Source organism: Leopardus geoffroyi, chromosome C2, assembly GCF_018350155.1.
Source record: "Leopardus geoffroyi isolate Oge1 chromosome C2, O.geoffroyi_Oge1_pat1.0, whole genome shotgun sequence".
Classification (NCBI taxonomy): domain Eukaryota; kingdom Metazoa; phylum Chordata; class Mammalia; order Carnivora; family Felidae; genus Leopardus; species Leopardus geoffroyi.
This window is the reverse complement of record NC_059333.1, coordinates 131,923,319-131,939,684: the sequence shown is the minus strand read 5'-3', so window position 1 is coordinate 131,939,684 and position 16,366 is coordinate 131,923,319. Positions and strand designations below refer to the sequence as shown.

The 16,366-nt window shown below is 37.4% G+C and overlaps 1 protein-coding gene across 4 annotated transcripts in view; it reads left to right on the top strand.

Annotated features, from left to right (window-relative positions):
* Nucleotides 1-16,366, top strand: part of ATP2C1 (ATPase secretory pathway Ca2+ transporting 1) — a 170,983-nt gene that overhangs the window by 66,690 nt on the left and 87,927 nt on the right. For all 4 annotated transcript variants that reach the window (XM_045503646.1, XM_045503645.1, XM_045503647.1 and 1 more), the window contains 3 exons: nucleotides 9,637-9,747; nucleotides 12,121-12,237; nucleotides 13,583-13,672. In XM_045503646.1, coding sequence (XP_045359602.1) covers nucleotides 9,637-9,747; nucleotides 12,121-12,237; nucleotides 13,583-13,672 — 318 coding nt within the window. The remainder of the gene's footprint in view (nucleotides 1-9,636; nucleotides 9,748-12,120; nucleotides 12,238-13,582; nucleotides 13,673-16,366) is intronic.

Below are 16,366 nucleotides of genomic sequence, written 5' to 3'. Positions count from 1 at the left end.
CCAAGCCGGCTCCACACTGTCAGTGCAGAGCCTGATATGGGGTTCGATTTCACAAACCATGAGATCATGACCTGAGCCAAAATCAAGAGTTGGACACTTAGTGAGCCACCCATGTGCCCTGAGAATACTTGTATTCCTAATCATTTCATTCCCAGCTGATTCTGAAAACTAAAGTTTGAAAATGATCATATTCCATCTTGCCTTTTAGATGATAAGACTGAGCTGGTGACTTTGTCAGATATAGTTGGTGTAAAAAGTAGGAACTTGCATATTAGGGGAGGCATTTGTGGAGGTTTCTGACTACTTATGTATGTGATCCTAGATATGTTAGTTCAATATGCACTTTTCACTTTGTATTTCAAGTGTTCTTAAACCTGCTCCTCTGGTAATACAATATTTTATAAGAATGTGTTTTCAGTGCCTTTTCCTTCCCATGCCAGCATTTCTTTGTTGATAGGGCTGCTGCACACCAGCAGTCTGATCCTTGAAATGCTTCATCCAGGGACAGGTTGGCTTTTCCTGCTTGCATGGCTGCTACATTTGCCAATAAAATTCAACGTCTGGAGATTGGAAAGTTTTTTTAAAAAAAATTTTAATTTATTTTTAGAGAGATAGAGAGCATGAGCTTGAGCAGGGGAGGGTCGGAGAGGGGAAGAGAAAGAATTCCAAGCAGGTTCCGCATTGGCAGCGAGGAACCTGAGGTGGAACTCAAAACTCACAAACCACGAGATTATGACTTGAGCCTAAGTCAGATGCCTAACCAACTGAACCACCCAGGTGCCCCTGGAGATTGGAAACTTTAAACTCAACACTTTCAAAGGTGAAACACATGGACTTGACTAGTGCTTGTAGAAGATGAATTCATGGATGATTAAATTCTTTTTCTAATCAGTTCTGCCATATTTTTGTTCTTTGAATGAAAGGTCATTTAAAAGGCATAAAGGGGCCCCTGGGTGGCTCAGTTGATTAATCTCCTGACTCTTGGTTTCGACTTGGGTCATGATCTCCTGGTTCGTGGGTTTGAGCCCTGCATCTGACTCCATACTGACAGCTCGAAGCCTGCTTGCGATTCTCCCTCTCCCTCTCTCTGCTCCTCCCCAACTCAGTCTCTCTCTCTCTCTCTCTCAAATAAATAAACTTAAAAAAAAAAAAAAAAAAAGAAGACATAGGTATATCTCAGGATAACAGGGCTATTCTTTTGTCCATTGAGACAAATCCCAGGATTTTTTTTTTTTCTAATAGTCCTTTTAGTGTTGGATATTAAGAACTTTGCAGAGGATACCAAGATGACAGAAACCGTGTTATACCCTTGTGAAGCAGGGGTGAGGCAAATGCATAATTATATGATTAGTATAATTATCTTAGGGGAACAGAACCAGCATTGAATATCCATCATATACTAGGTACTGTGCACACACTTCTATAAGTTTTTTTTTTCCCTTTTTGAAATCAAATTGGTATTATCCCAGTTTTCCACTGAGGAAAACCATACAGAGAGTTATGTAATTTGTCCTGGGTCACACAGTTATTAGGACATAGAGTTGTGATTATAAATTAGGATCTAGTCAAGTCTGACCTTGACTAGAGCAGTGGTTCTCCAAGTGTGACTTGAACTAGCAGCATCAACATTCCTTGAGAACTTGTTAGGAATGAATTTTCTGGGACCCACCTCATACCTGCTAATTTGGGACCTCTGAGGTTAGGGCTCAGTAACCTGTGATTTAACAAGTCATCCGGGTGATTCTGATGCTAACTAGTAAGATTGAAAACCACAGTCCTGGAGTGTTTAAGTCTCCCCTTCCCCCCTTTTAAAGCTGTAAAGCTCTTTGTTTAAATACTAACTTCTTTTTTTTTTCTGAAGCCAAAGCATATAATACATAAAAGGAAAGCTGTTGTGTCTGAAGTGGGAATGGGGTCTGGGACCTATCCTGTTTTTCCAGCTCAGAAGGCGATGTTTGGTTTGATGTCTGCTGCACTATACTATCACCCCATCCAGCTGAGCATGTTAAATGTGGATATAAGTGGACTTATATATACAGTGTTGAAGAAAAGTACCAGCAGCCTTGTTCTCAACCAAAAGATCAATTAAAGAAACTTGGAGTCATTTGGTCACCTTTTGAAAATTCACTATTTCTTCTTCTTCTTCTTTTTTTTAAAGTTTATTTTGAAAGAGAGAGAGAGGATGAGTGGGGACGGGCAGAGAGGGAGAGAAAATCTCAGCAGTCTCTGTGTCGTCTTAGCAGAGCAGAGGCCAGTGCAGGGGCTCAATCTCACAAACTGTGACTGAGGTCATGACCTGAGGTGAAATCGAGATTTGAACACTTAACCAACTGAGCCACCCAGATGCCCCTTTTACTAGTAGTAGTTGTTGTTCTCCTCCTCCTCCTCCTGCTCCGTTTACTTATTTTTGAGAGAGACACAGCATGAGCAGGGGAGGGGCAGAGAGAGAGGGAGACACAGAATCCGAAGCAGGCTCCAGGCTCTGAGCTGTCAGCATAGAGCCTGACATGGGATTCAAACTGATAAACGTCGAGATCGTGACCTGAGCTGAAGTCAGCGGCTTAACTGACTGAGCCACCCAGGCAGCCCCTGGGGAGCTTTTAAAAATAAATGTTTTTGCTCCACCCCAGACCTAATGATTCACACTCTTTAGGGATGGTGTCTAGACACTTGGATTAAAATGAAAAAACAAAAACAAATAAACAAACAAAAAACCCCTTTGTCTTAGTCGACTTTGGCTGTTACAACAGAATGTCATAGACTTGGTGTCTTAGGTAACAGACATTTATTTCTCACAGTTCTAAAGGCTGGGGAGGAAGGAAGAGAGGGAGAAGGGGAGAGGAGACATGTACATGCAGTGCTGTCTGATGTCTCTTGTAAGGGCACTGATGCCATCATGAGGGGCTGCACCTTCATGACCTAATTACCTCACAAAGGCTCCATATCTAAGTACTGTTAAAGTGGGGGTTAGGACTTCCACATATGTATTTGTGGTGGGGGCAATTCGATCCATAGCAATCCCCATATAATTCTGGTATGTATCAGATTTGGGAACTGATCTATAACATGCTTAAACTCAAAATATATGAATGATTCACCTGGGACTCTTGTTAAAATGCAAATTTGGGTACGGTTGGTCTGTGATGGGTCCTGATGCATAAGGGTCTGTATTTAGCTGAATTATTTGATACGTCCTAAAAATGTAAGTTTCTGCAGTTTTTAAATGCACTCAATTAAAAACTGTATAGCTTGTTTTAATATCTGGCTAGATCTGGGTCATTTAATGGAAGTAGAAGTGCATAGTAAAACACTTACTTTATTCTAGCCAGATTGGGCAAGTCACATACAAATTAGATTTCTACTGTTCTTCCTTTTACCAGTGTTCGTCTCTTTTTTAGACTGTTTCCTTGGCAGGTGTTAGCCATTCCCTGCTATCCATTTTTAATGGCTTAGTTCAGGGAAGTTTTCCCAGAATACTGAGGGCTGTAACAGTCTTCCCTTCATGAATTTTTTGACTGACTTACTTGCATTCTGATGGTTTGACTAATGTATGGCAACTCTTATAGGTGTGTGTTCTGGTATGACTCGACTGTCCAGCTGAATTATTCATCTCTGCAAGGTATAAACTGTGGACTGTGGTTGTATGTGTGGTCTATTTAGGAAATGCTTATTGGTTGCATGAGTTAAATAATCCAAGGTTTAGACCTAATAAATGCCATTATTTGAAACAAATGTAAAGCTATTATGAGGAGATTAAGATATAGCTAAGCCCAGGATATCTTCAGGGTCAGGTAAGAGGTAAACAGATAATACCTAATATTTGAAACCTGGGACCACACACAATGAACTTTTGTAATAACACGTGAAGGAAGTAACATTGTGTCTTAAGATGATTTACCTTCAACTAAACTTATGTGATCTTGCTTGTATTTCATAGTTCTCAAAATCGAAGCATTATTAAATCACTCAAAGATTGTTTTAAGTTGAAAACAGTCCTCATTTAGCCAGCTAAAATGCCATGTGTGTATAATAGCATAATACTTATCTATATATCTGTATATCTTTATATCCATATCTGCATATCCATATATCTATAATAGCTGCCAAACTTTACCATAGTACCTGCACCTTTTAACAGTTGCACCAGCAGGATATAAAGGTTCCAGTTTCTCTCTATGCTTTTCAACCCTTGTTATTCTTTCTCTCTCTCTCTTTTTTTAAGTTTATTTGTTTTAAGAGAGAGAGAGTGTGTGTGTGTGCGTGTGCGGTCGCACAAGCAGGGAAGGGGCAGAGGGAGAGGGAGTGGGAGAGGGAGAGAGGGGGGGGGGAGAGAGAAAATCCCAAGCAGGCTCCCCACTGTCAGTTTGGAGCCTAATGTGGGGCTTGAACTCACAGACTACGAGATCATGACCTGAGCTGAAATCAAGAGTCGGATGCCTAACTGAGTCATCCAGGTGCCCCTTGTTGTCTTTTTTTTTTTTCAACGTTTATTTATTTTTGGGACAGAGAGAGACAGAGCATGAACGGGGGAGGGGCAGAGAGAGAGGGAGACATAGAATCGGAAACAGGCTCCAGGCTCTGAGCCATCAGCCCAGAGCCCGACACGGGGCTTGAACCCACGAACCGTGAGATCGTGACCTGAGCCAAAGTCGGACGCTTAACCGACTGCGCCACCCAGGCGCCCCTCTTGTTGTCTTTTTGATTTTAGGCATCCTAGTAGATGTGAAGTGGTATCTCATTATGGTTTTGATGTGTATTTTCCTCATGACTAATGATTGAAGATCTTCTCGTGTGCTTATTGATCATTTGTATATCTACTTTGTAGAAATATATATTCAGATCTTTTACTCATTTTAAAGTTGAGTTATGTCTTCTTATTACTGAATTGTAATATATTTGCAAATATTTTCTCTCATAGTGTGGGTTGTCTTTTTCACTTTCTTGATGGTGTCCTTTGCAGCACAAAAGTTTTAAATTTTGATGATGTTCAGTCTTTTTTTGTTTCTTGTGCTTTTGGTGTCATGTCTAGGAAACCTTGGTCAAGATTTAAGCCCATGTTTTATTCTAAGAGTTTAATAGTTCAAGTCCTCACATTTAGGTCTTTGATCCATTTTGAGTTAATCTCCATATATTGTGTGAGGGAGGGGTCCAGCTTTATACAGTACTTTTTTGTGTGCATATCCGGTCGTCACAGCACCATTTGTTACAAAGAATATTCTAATATTCTTTACCATGTGAATAGCATTACTATTTAGTATGTAAACAAGCTAGGAATCTAGTGTAATTCTTCAATGTATGTATCTAGTTCATCATCATGTACTGTTATTTTTACCTCTACATCTTTTCTGCACCCCACCACCCATGTCCAAGCTACGTTTATCTCTTATTTAGATGTATGTAATAGTGTCCAAACTGGTATATTTTCACTACTTATATTCTGTGTGTGTGTGTGTGTGTGTTTTCCTCCCAGCTGTGTATTTTATTTATTATTTATTTATCTATTTTTAAGACTACAGTGCAGTCTTCCTTTTCCTCTTAGGATTAAGACAGAAATTCCATAATATGACCCATGAGGCACTGTAGGATCCCCACCTACTTCTATAGCTTATTTTTGCTTTACATGTCCTGATTTTTTTAATCCAGATAGTTCTTAGAATATTTCCATATGTTCCTTCCACTGCAGCTGCCAACATGTGTGCATCCTTCCCATGTTACTCTGCCTTCTCATCTGTAACTGTGGATGAACTGGTCTATTCCTTTATCTAAGACCAGTCCTCCTACAAATATGTCAGATTCCATCCCCTCTCATTTAGTCAAGAGCATCACTTTATCAGTTGTCCCATGTCACTTCTGCATTACTAGTTTTTCTTCTATCAGATAATTCTGATCAAAATACAAACATGCAAACATTTCTCCCATTTAAAAAAAAAGCCCCAACTCTTGGAACCTATACTCCATTCTGGCTACGATAATCCCATTTCGCTGCTTCTTTTTACAGCAGAATTGGGAAGGATTATCTATACTTGGCTGTCTTCACCTTCTCTCCTGCTGTTTTCTCTGAACCCACTCCTGTCTGATTTGTGTGCATCACTACTCCACTGAAACCACTCTCTTTATTTATCTCTATGTTGCCAACTTCAGTGGTCAGTTGTCAGTCCTCACCTTCACTTTTCAGTGACATTCAGTCCAGCCATTAACACCCACTTTGAAATACTCGTTTCACTTGACTTATCTTGTGGTTCCCTTTTTACCTCACTGCTTGGTTCTTCTTTGTCTCTTTTCTTGGTTATTCTCATCTCTGATCACTATGTTGAGATAATGCCCTAGGGTCAGCCCATAGACCTCTTCCCTTTCTTCTGTGCCAGTGTGGTTTATTCTCAGTTTTAATACCATTTATGTGCTCATGACTTACCCACATTGGTATCTTCAACCTGGACCTCTCCTGTATGTGCTCATACCCATCTACCTCCTGGACATTTATAGCTAGAGGTAATAGTTCCTTTGCTTTTTTTTTTTTTTTCTTCAGGTCTCTGTGCCCAAATGTCACCTTACTAGAGAGGTCCTCCCCTCCACCCCTGTATACAATGAAGCAACCCCTCCCTTACCCTTCTGGAGCTTTTATTGTTTAATTCATTATTTGTAGTCTTTTGCTTCCAATTGGTATGTAGCTTCATAAGGCTGGAGTTCTTACATTTTTGGTCTGTTTTGTGTCCCCATTATTGGCAACAGTGCGTGGCACACACAGGACCATTGATTAGATGTTTAAAGACTGAATGAGTAAATGAATAAATGCTGGTCTTCTTTTAGTACTCGTTCTTTAGTACTTCATTTTGCCATGCTCACCCCCCTTTCCTGGGAACTTTGCACATTCTTTTCCCTCTGCTTTTCCACTCCTTCCCTTAGGCAGCTTCTTGTCTTTCAGTTCTATAAGCATCACTTCCTCGTGAAAACTTCCCTGTCCCGATTGCAATCTCTGTGTAAGCTCTCATGCCCCTGGATGACTTCTTCATAATAGCAGTCATTTGCTGTTTTCCATTTATTTGTGGTATTCTTTGATAACATTTGTCCCCTTTGTCCTCTCTCCTCCCCTTCAGGATGTTTTTGCTCATTGTTAATACTAAGGGCCTACCACAGAGTCAGATTCTCAATAAATGCAGTGTTGAAAGAGTAAGTGAATAAACAAAGTATTCTTATAAGCCATAGAAGTAATGATCCATTTGAACTACTAAATATAACATTTGCTTAAAAGAAAATAGGATTAAAATTCAATAATATCCATAATTGTAGGTTGACATAGAATCCAGTAAGCATAAATATAGATGCGATTTCTGCTTTTGGCCAAGAATTTTGTGCTATAGCCTCCTATTTCCTATATTCTTTCAGTGAAATCTGTCTTATCACATGGCTTTGCCAGAACACATCCAGTGCTCTTCATTCTAACTCCAGAAGTTGGTTGGCTGTAAACTTACCCTTTGGTTTTGGTGTTTCCCTCTTTCACATGGCAGCCAGCCCTTCATATATTTAAAGAGTTATTATCATGTCCCTTCAGTGTCTTACTCATTATTAAGTGAAACTCACTTTCTTCTGTTGAGATTTTTCAACTCTTTTGGGCCCACAGAATGCTCCTGAGGGATTTTATGTAGAGTGTATTCCAACATAGACCCTGTCTTATGTAACAACTACCAAAGGATTACTTTAAAAAGATTTTATGAGAAGAGCTCTTGTACCACATGTTGGGTACTTGAGATGGCAATTTCTAAGATATCAGTGATAGAAAAGTATATTTTAATAGAAAAATTAGTGCAAATCTAACTTTTATTTGCCACGATTGGTAATTTAGTTCTGGATTAAGCTAATTGTACTATTGAATATATATGTAAGTATTAAATACTTTTTGGAGAAAAATAGCTATTTCAGCACTTACTACTATTGGGTCAAGTGCTTTATTAATGGATGTAATCTTGACACAACTTTAGGCAGTATTATCTGTATTTTATATATGAAGAAACTGAGGTACAGGAATCTTAGAAATAAATGATACTAGTCTCGTTGACATCACAGATAATGTAAATATACTTGATCCTTCTTAATTTTGCTTTAACATCTCACAAGATAAATAACCGCATCACACTGTTGTAGTTCTCATTGCTTTAAGAAGATTCTGGTTATTTTTGTAGGGTTTTTTCCAGTGTTTAACTTAAGGATGGTTCAATGAAATCTTTCCCTTGTCCCACTTTGTTTTATAGGTTTGGATATTCAGTGGTTCTGAAACGTTTGGAACTTTTAAGAAATTTCCAGTTTTTTCTCTAAGGTTTAAGCTTTCTTAATTATGTAAAAATATGCTTTAAATAATTTCAAGGCTTTGTTTTGTATGAAAGTAAGGTAATGTGTCTCCCAATTTCCTCAGAATTTTTAGTCACTAATATCTTATCATGAAAAGTAGAAAAATACTTCTGCTTCTTGCTTTAAAGTACTTAAACATTCAGCAGTGCCTTTTAATAAGTGAAATTAGAAAACATGTATTTGATTGTTCCAGAACTCAGTTACACTGAGTGAATACTTTTTTCCACAGCTATTTACTAATTTTTGGAGTAAGTGTAAAGATTCTATAATGACAGCACACAGGCCTCTGTTATTATCTTAAAATAATAGAAATTTAAAATTTTCTTTTTTGATCAGTGTCATTTGTTGTCTTAAAGAAGTGTCAAAAAAATTTGGGGGGAATATTTTTATCCTAAAAATGTTGATTATCCAAGGTTGAAGACATTCCATCTGAAAGCTTAAAGACTTGTGTCTTGGCAGTAAGATGATCACTTCACTTTCAGTATTCTAATCAGTGGAAGTATAGCAACTGAAAAGTTTTCTTTGCTGAAGTTTCACTTTTGTCTTACTTTCTCCTACTTATTCAAAACTTTTTGTCTATTAAGAATCTGTCAGCTTAGGACCCAAGACAAGTCTGGATTGGAGATTTATTTCTGGAAGTGTGTTAAATAAAAACTTTTCTCTAGATACTTGCTTATGAAGCTGCATGAAGTAGGTACCCTGGTTACCACCATCTCTGCTTGTTCACAGCCCCTTCACTAAACTGTGCATCCTCTGCTTGTCTGGTCTCTTTTCTTTGTTTTTCTGCTAGTTTGGGAATAGATTTTTAAATCTGACTTGCTGTCTTGGTGCTTATGTAGAGTAGATAGGTGTTTTTCTGGACAGTTAAGAAACGGGCACCCTAACAGGAATAGTTAAAATGGAGAAAGCTTAGCTGTTCTCTCAGTCTTTGCTGTTAAACATAATGAGTTTAGAGGATTATGACTACATGTAATTATTAGGATCTGCGAGACGGGACATCTGTTTTACTTTTTACTCATTACATTGGTATAAAAATAGCGTCTTTTCTATTTAATGTGAAAATGATTTTGTGTTCTAGCTGGCACTGGTGGCTTAATTTTTGAAATGTGCTCTCTGGAAAAATAGCACATGGTTAATATAAAATTATCTTCTTAGAACTAGATACTTATTATTCTGAAAATGTTTTGTAACTGGAAACTAAGTTTCTGTGAACGTTTAGATTTTCATTTATTCTAGACTGCATTTGAATTTTTTTTGTATATTCAAATATTTTGCCTTTGTTTTCTTTGCTAGGTTGCACGTTTTCAAAAAATTCCTAATGCTGAAAATGAGACAATGATTCCTGTATTGACATCAAAAAAAGCAAGTGAATTACCAGTCAGCGAAGTTGCAAGCATTCTCCAAGTAAGTACTTGGTGGGAGGAAGGGAGTAGATAGTAAAATCTGTTGCTTATTAGACTCTATGGATAACTGCTGCCCAATAGAATTTTCTGTGATGAAGTAAATTTTCTGTGATGAAGTAAAGCCCATAAAAAACATGGGCTTTTATGTTCTACACTGTTCGAACAGTAGTCAATAGTTAAACATGATTACTGAGTACTGGAAGTGTGGATATTTAGATAAGGGACTGAATTTAATTTTATTTAATTTTCATTCATTAAAATTTAAATGGCTGCATGTAGCTAGTACCTGATTGGACAGTGCAACTTAAGGTCATTAGCATTGCCAGGAACTATTAGTGCTGTGTAAGGATTAGTTGGATTATAAAATAATCAATTGTTAGCATAAGTAGAGTTAGGAGTTTATCATTTTTTTTAATAGGTATTTTCTGAAGTTAAGTAAAAGCCATGTACATGATAAGAACTGCAAGTAAACCTTAACTGCTTATTTAATTTAATCTTTTCCTAGTTTTAAAAAGCACAATCTAATGTAACAGGAATACAGTTTTTTTAAATTTTTCCTTCGTAATTCATGTATTCAAATGATGGCATTAAAAACAGGGGATATCCATTTTTTTCCAGGGTGGTTGTATTTATAACTGTTTTAAAACCATGTATTTTAAATATTTTTAAGTGTTGCAAGACTCCGTTATTAAACTCTATTATAAAGCTTTTGGCCAGAGAAACTGATTATTTCAGGGATGAAAGTAATTTTATTCCTTAATGATAGCTATAGTAAATCATGAGAGACAGTGACTCTTCTAAGGTTCACAGACCCAGTTCCAACATGGTGGCTGGGGGGTTGAGGGCAGGTTCTCCCACACATAACACAAAACAATTCTTGGACACTGAAGAATTCAGCTCTATTCTGACAATATCTACTACCCAGAAATAACATCAGATTCCATAGGTTGAGTTCAGCCCTAGAACACTCTCATTCCTGACTTCAGAAGTCAGTCACAGACCCCAGGCTGTTATCTATGATCCTGACCTACCCACTTCAAATTAGAGGTTCTTCCTTAGGTTCATTTAATTTGCTAGAGTGGTTCACAGAGCTCAGGGAAGCACTTAGGTTTACCAGTTTATTAAAGGGATATGATAAAGGATAGAAATCAAGAGCAAGATGAAGACATATGTAGGTCTGGTATGGAGAAAGAGCCTGGAACTTCCATGCCCTCTACAGGTGTGTCACTCACCCCAGTCTCCATGTGTTCATCAGTCTGGAAGCTCCCCAAACCCAGCCCTTTGGGGCTTTTATGGAGGCTTCATTTCTTAGTCATGATTGGCTAAGTCATTCACCTTTCGCTGATTCAACCTCCATCTTATCTCTCTTCCCCAGAGGTGAGGGAGGATGGTGGTGGGGGTTCTAGGACTGGAAGTTCTAACTTTCTAGTCACATGGTTTGTCTTCTTAGCTACCAGCTGCTGCTCTTAGGTGGGGTTCAAAAGTGACCTTCATTAATCTAACAGAAGACACCTTTATTGCCATCATTGCAGGAAATTTCTAGGGTTTTAGGAGCTAGAGGAAGCTGGAGGAAGACCAGATACACCTGAGAAATATGTTTTGGTCATCTGAATGACCAGATGCGTATATACTTCTTATAAATCACAATAGCACAGTGACTGAAGAATGTAGGTGGTGTTCATAGAACATAATTATTTTCAGTAATTTAGGAACCACAAATTATCTGTTTGAAATAATTATACAGTCCAGGAGCAAAAAGTAATACCAACCTGCGGGTTTCGTTAGGCTCAGAGAACAAGAAAGGCAGTTATGGTCCTTTGAATGTTTTTTTGGAGAAACTAATTTTAGAAAATAGAATAAAGCAAAGAAAGTTCATTAAAATGTATATATATTTCATTTTCTCTAAGTTTTGCGGCTGGTTTTTGTTATTCCCCTTTTCCCAGAGAGAATCGTTAAGTTTGTTTACTAAACTTTGCCTTGTTGCTTATAAAATTTTTTAAAGTGCTAATATAATATTGTATGTTACTTGACTTGAGTAAAATTTTTTTTTCATCAAGGTGTAATTTGCATGAAATACAATGTATCCATATTAAATGAACAGTTTGCATTTTGGCAAATGTAATCACCACCAGAATTAAGATATGGAACACTGTCATCACTCCTAGGAGTTCCTTCAGGTCCCTCAGCAGTTAATCTTTCTAAGTGGATTTTGTTTTTGGCCCCAAGCAATCACCGATAATGCTTTCTGTTACAACAGATTAGTTTTGACTGTTGTAGAAGTTCTTTTAAATGTGAACATACAATATGTACATTTGTTTTTCTTTTTTGTCCTCTGCTAACATTTTCAGTAACTTGTATGTGTAAAATCTAATAGGCTGATCTTCAGAATGGTCTAAACAAATGTGAAGTAAGTCATAGGCGAGCCTTCCATGGCTGGAATGAGTTTGATATCAGTGAAGATGAGCCACTATGGAAGAAGTATATTTCTCAGGTGAGGTTTTTTTAAATTTGTGCCTCTGCTGTGTAATTTACACGTATTTTTGTCAGTATAGTTGTTCACTTTTGTGATTTTTTTTTTTTTTTTTTTTTGGAAAAAGGAAATAATTTTTACAAATGTCTTTTACCTACATTTTTTTGTTAGGGTTTGTTGTTAAGTTGGAATTTCTATAATTTTTAATGTGCAAACCTTTAAGAACCGAGGGACATATAACATGGAAGTGATACTATGAAGAGTAGTTGCCTTTACAGATGTCTACTTTATGCTTGTTTTATTATAAGGAATGCTAATATTTTTAAAAGTAATATGGCCATTTGGGAGTGCTTAAAAAAAGCTGAAGTCTGGGCCCTATGCCCAGAGATTCTGATTTAATTTGCCTGGTGTGAACCTGGGCATTTGGTAGAAGTTCTTCACATGATTCTGATGTGCAGCAGGGTTGGAACCAGGGAATGGAGGGATATGGAGCCATATAGGTAGTGGGAGGTGATGGCATGTGATCTCAGAGCTGTGGTATCTAGGGGCTTGGGCTCCCCAGTGGGATGAATTCTTTGTAGCCTAGTTACTCTGCAACTTTGATTAGTGATTGGCACCACTTTATCAGGGGAAGAGCTTCTGGCAACAGAAGCTTTTTCTGTTGCCAGAAGCTCTTGACATTTTTAGGGTGGCTCTGGTGCTTGGTCATTTAAATGCTGCCTGGTTGGGTCCACGTGGTTCTGTTTCTTTAGATACTGTTGGCTCTTCTAGATAGATATCAGGAAAACTAGCACTGGGAAAATCTTAAGCTTCCGTGGAGTGGATTTTAATTGTCTGCTTTTAACTGACCAAGGGGTTATTCCTGTGGCATGTGGGTCAACCACCGAATTGTGATCTATGCTAATTTACTAAGTATAGGAATGTTTGAGTCTCATAATTTAGGTGTTCCTACTCAGTGTTAACTTAAATCTTTATCTTCAAAATCATTTTTCACTTATTTTAGCCTTGGTAGAATTCAAACCAGCTATATTTATTAAAATAATATGCTAAAAATATGTGTGTACTATAAGGAATTGGTAAATTCTTAGTTTTAAGTATTGATATTTAATTTTCTTCTGAAAAGGAACTTTCAGAAGGAAAAGGAACTGTTATCAAGGAAACTGTTCCTTTTCCTTCTGAAAAGGAACTTTTAAATAAGTAAATACTTTTTTTGTTAATTGAAGAGACATATAAAATCTCATTCAGATGTAGACTCCGTAATTTTCTAATTATGCCTCAGTAGTTTATTTTTATAAGCTTTTGTTGTGATGGAATACGACTGCCGTTCATACAAAACTGTTGAATTGCTGTTTGTTTTCACTTTCAGTTTAAAAATCCCCTTATTATGCTGCTTCTGGCTTCTGCAGTCATCAGTGTTTTAATGCATCAGTTTGATGATGCTGTCAGTATCACTGTGGTAAGAAAAAATATGTATATTTTTAAACTACTGGATAATCATTTAAATTAGGATTGGCTTTTATTTTGGAAAATGAATTGAGAAATGATTTAATGTTACTTCAGGATTTTTTGTTAATATCCAAATTCTGCTTTTCGTTGCAACAATCTCAGATAATATTCAAGGTCTGTGATGGGCATGCATGAGAATTATTTAACAACCTTCTGATTTTACAGATATGAAATATCTTACAGTAATTTTCTGGTTAAAATTTCAATTTATTTTACTTTCTAATTGAGAATGTTTTGACTAATTGTGAACTAAAGCCTGATGATTATGAAATTAAAAATATTACTTAACATGAACACTATATTTACTATGTAAGATTTTATTCTTTCTGGCTAAGCTCTTTTAGCTTTCATTGAAAGTTTCCTCTTCTTTTTTTTTCTTGTCCTGTTTTATGGTAGTATAAAAATTTATAACAAGTACAAGTATTGATTAAAGCCAACTTGTTTGTGCTTAAGAACACAGTAGAAATTAATATAGAACTGCAATTCTTTTTTTTTTTTTTTTTTAATGTTTATTTATCTATTTTGAGAGAGAGCAGGGGAGGGGCAGAGAGAGAGAGAGAGAGAGAGAGAGAGAGAGAATCCCAAGCAGGCTTTGCAGTGTCAGCACAGAGCCCAGTGTAGGGCTCAATCCCATGAACCATGAGATCATGACCTGAGCTGAAATCAAGAGTTGGGCGCTTAACTGACTGAGCCACCCTGGTGCCTCTAGAGCTGCAGTTCTTAAACTCTTGTTTGTGGACTCCCAGGGGTCTCTCAGACCCTTTCAGGGAGCGTGCAAGGTCAAAACTATTTTCATAATAATAAAACATTTTTGCTATGGATATTTGCATCAATGGTGCAAAGCAGTGGCAGGTAAAACTATTAAGAGTGTTGGCTCAAGGTAGAATAATGGCACCAAACTATACTCGTAGTCATCGTTTTCTTTCATTGTTTCTCTTAGGAGTGTTTTTGATAAAGCAGTAAAAATTAATTTCATTAAATCTTGACAGTTGAGTACATACCTTTTGAATATTCTATGTGATTGAATGGGAAATATGCATAAAGGACTTATGTATGTTGAAGTACAATGGTTGTGTCAGAAGGGCAGTTGTGTTGAGCTGACCTAGACTTTTATTAGAAAGAATGAATGATAGACAAACTATAGTTATTTTTTAAGTTTTTATTTTTATTTATTTTGAGAGCGAGACAGGCAGTGGGGGAGGAGGAGAGAGAGAATCCCTCTCTGCACTGTTAGTGCAGAGCCCCATGCGGGACTCGAACCCATAAAACCACAAGATCATGACCTTAGCCTAAACCGAGTTGGACGCTTAACCGACTGAGTCACCCAGGCACCCTGACAAGCTGTGGTTATTAAAACTTAGATAACTGGCATACTTTTTTTAAGGAGAGTGAGTGAAATGAACCTGTCATTTCAAGAAAATAACTGGCAGCATTTATTGCCAGTGATAAAATTCAAGCATTCAAGTGATAGAATTCTGCAGAATTTTTATGAGTTACTATGTGCTAGATAGCTTCCTGATATTTAAGATTATTCTAATGAGATCAGTAGTGATTTCAATGAATATGATTTTTTTCTATTATGAAATGTGTCATTACTTAAAGATTTGAATAACCAAGTGAATCAATATTTTCTAAATGACCAATGCAAGATGTTACAATATTTTCAGTGATAAAAGATCCTTTTTTTTTTAACATTTTTTTTTTCAACGTTTTATTATTTATTTTTGAGACAGAGAGAGACAGAGCATGAACGGGGGAGGTGCAGAGAGAGAGGGAGACACAGAATCGGAAACAGGCTCCAGGCTCCGAGCCATCAGCCCAGAGCCTGACGCGGGGCTCTAACTCACAGACCGCGAGATCGTGACCTGGCTGAAGTCGGACGCTTAACCGACTGCGCCACCCAGGCGCCCCAAAGATCCTTTCAAAATGCAAAATAGATAAATAGATTTTACTATCATAGATTATGAAAAGTTCACTGAAGTAGTTTAGATTCCACATTGCAAATTACTTCTAAGTAACTAACACTTGTTTAATTATGGTATAGTAGCTAAGAGGAATATCCATAGTCATCTGAAAAAGCTTTTAAAATACTCCTTCCTTTTCCAGCAATATCTGTATGAGCCTAGGTTTTCTTCATATATTTCATCCTAATCAACATATGATAATAGATTGAATGCAGAAGCAAATATGAGAGTCTACCTTTTTAAAAAATTATTTTTTTAAGATTAAAAAATTTTTTTTTATTCAACGTTTTATCTATTTTTGAGAGACAGAGAAAGACAGAGTATGAGCGGGGGATGGGTAGAGCTAGAGGAAGACACAGAATCCAAAGCAGGCTCCAGGCTCTGAGCCATGAGCACAGAGCCCAGAGCGGGACTCAAACCCACGAACCATGAGATCATGACCTGAGTCGAAGTTGGACGCTTAACTGACTGAGCCACCCAGGCACCCTTAAAAAAATTATTATTGTTTATTTATCTTTGAGAGAGAGAGAGAGACATAGAGTGAGAGCGGGGAAGGGGCAGAGAGAGAAGGAGACACAGAATCCAGGCTCTACACGGGGCTCGAACTTACCAACTGTGAGATCGTGACCGGAGCCGAAGTCAGATGCTTAACCAACTGAGCCACCCACGTGCCCCTAGTT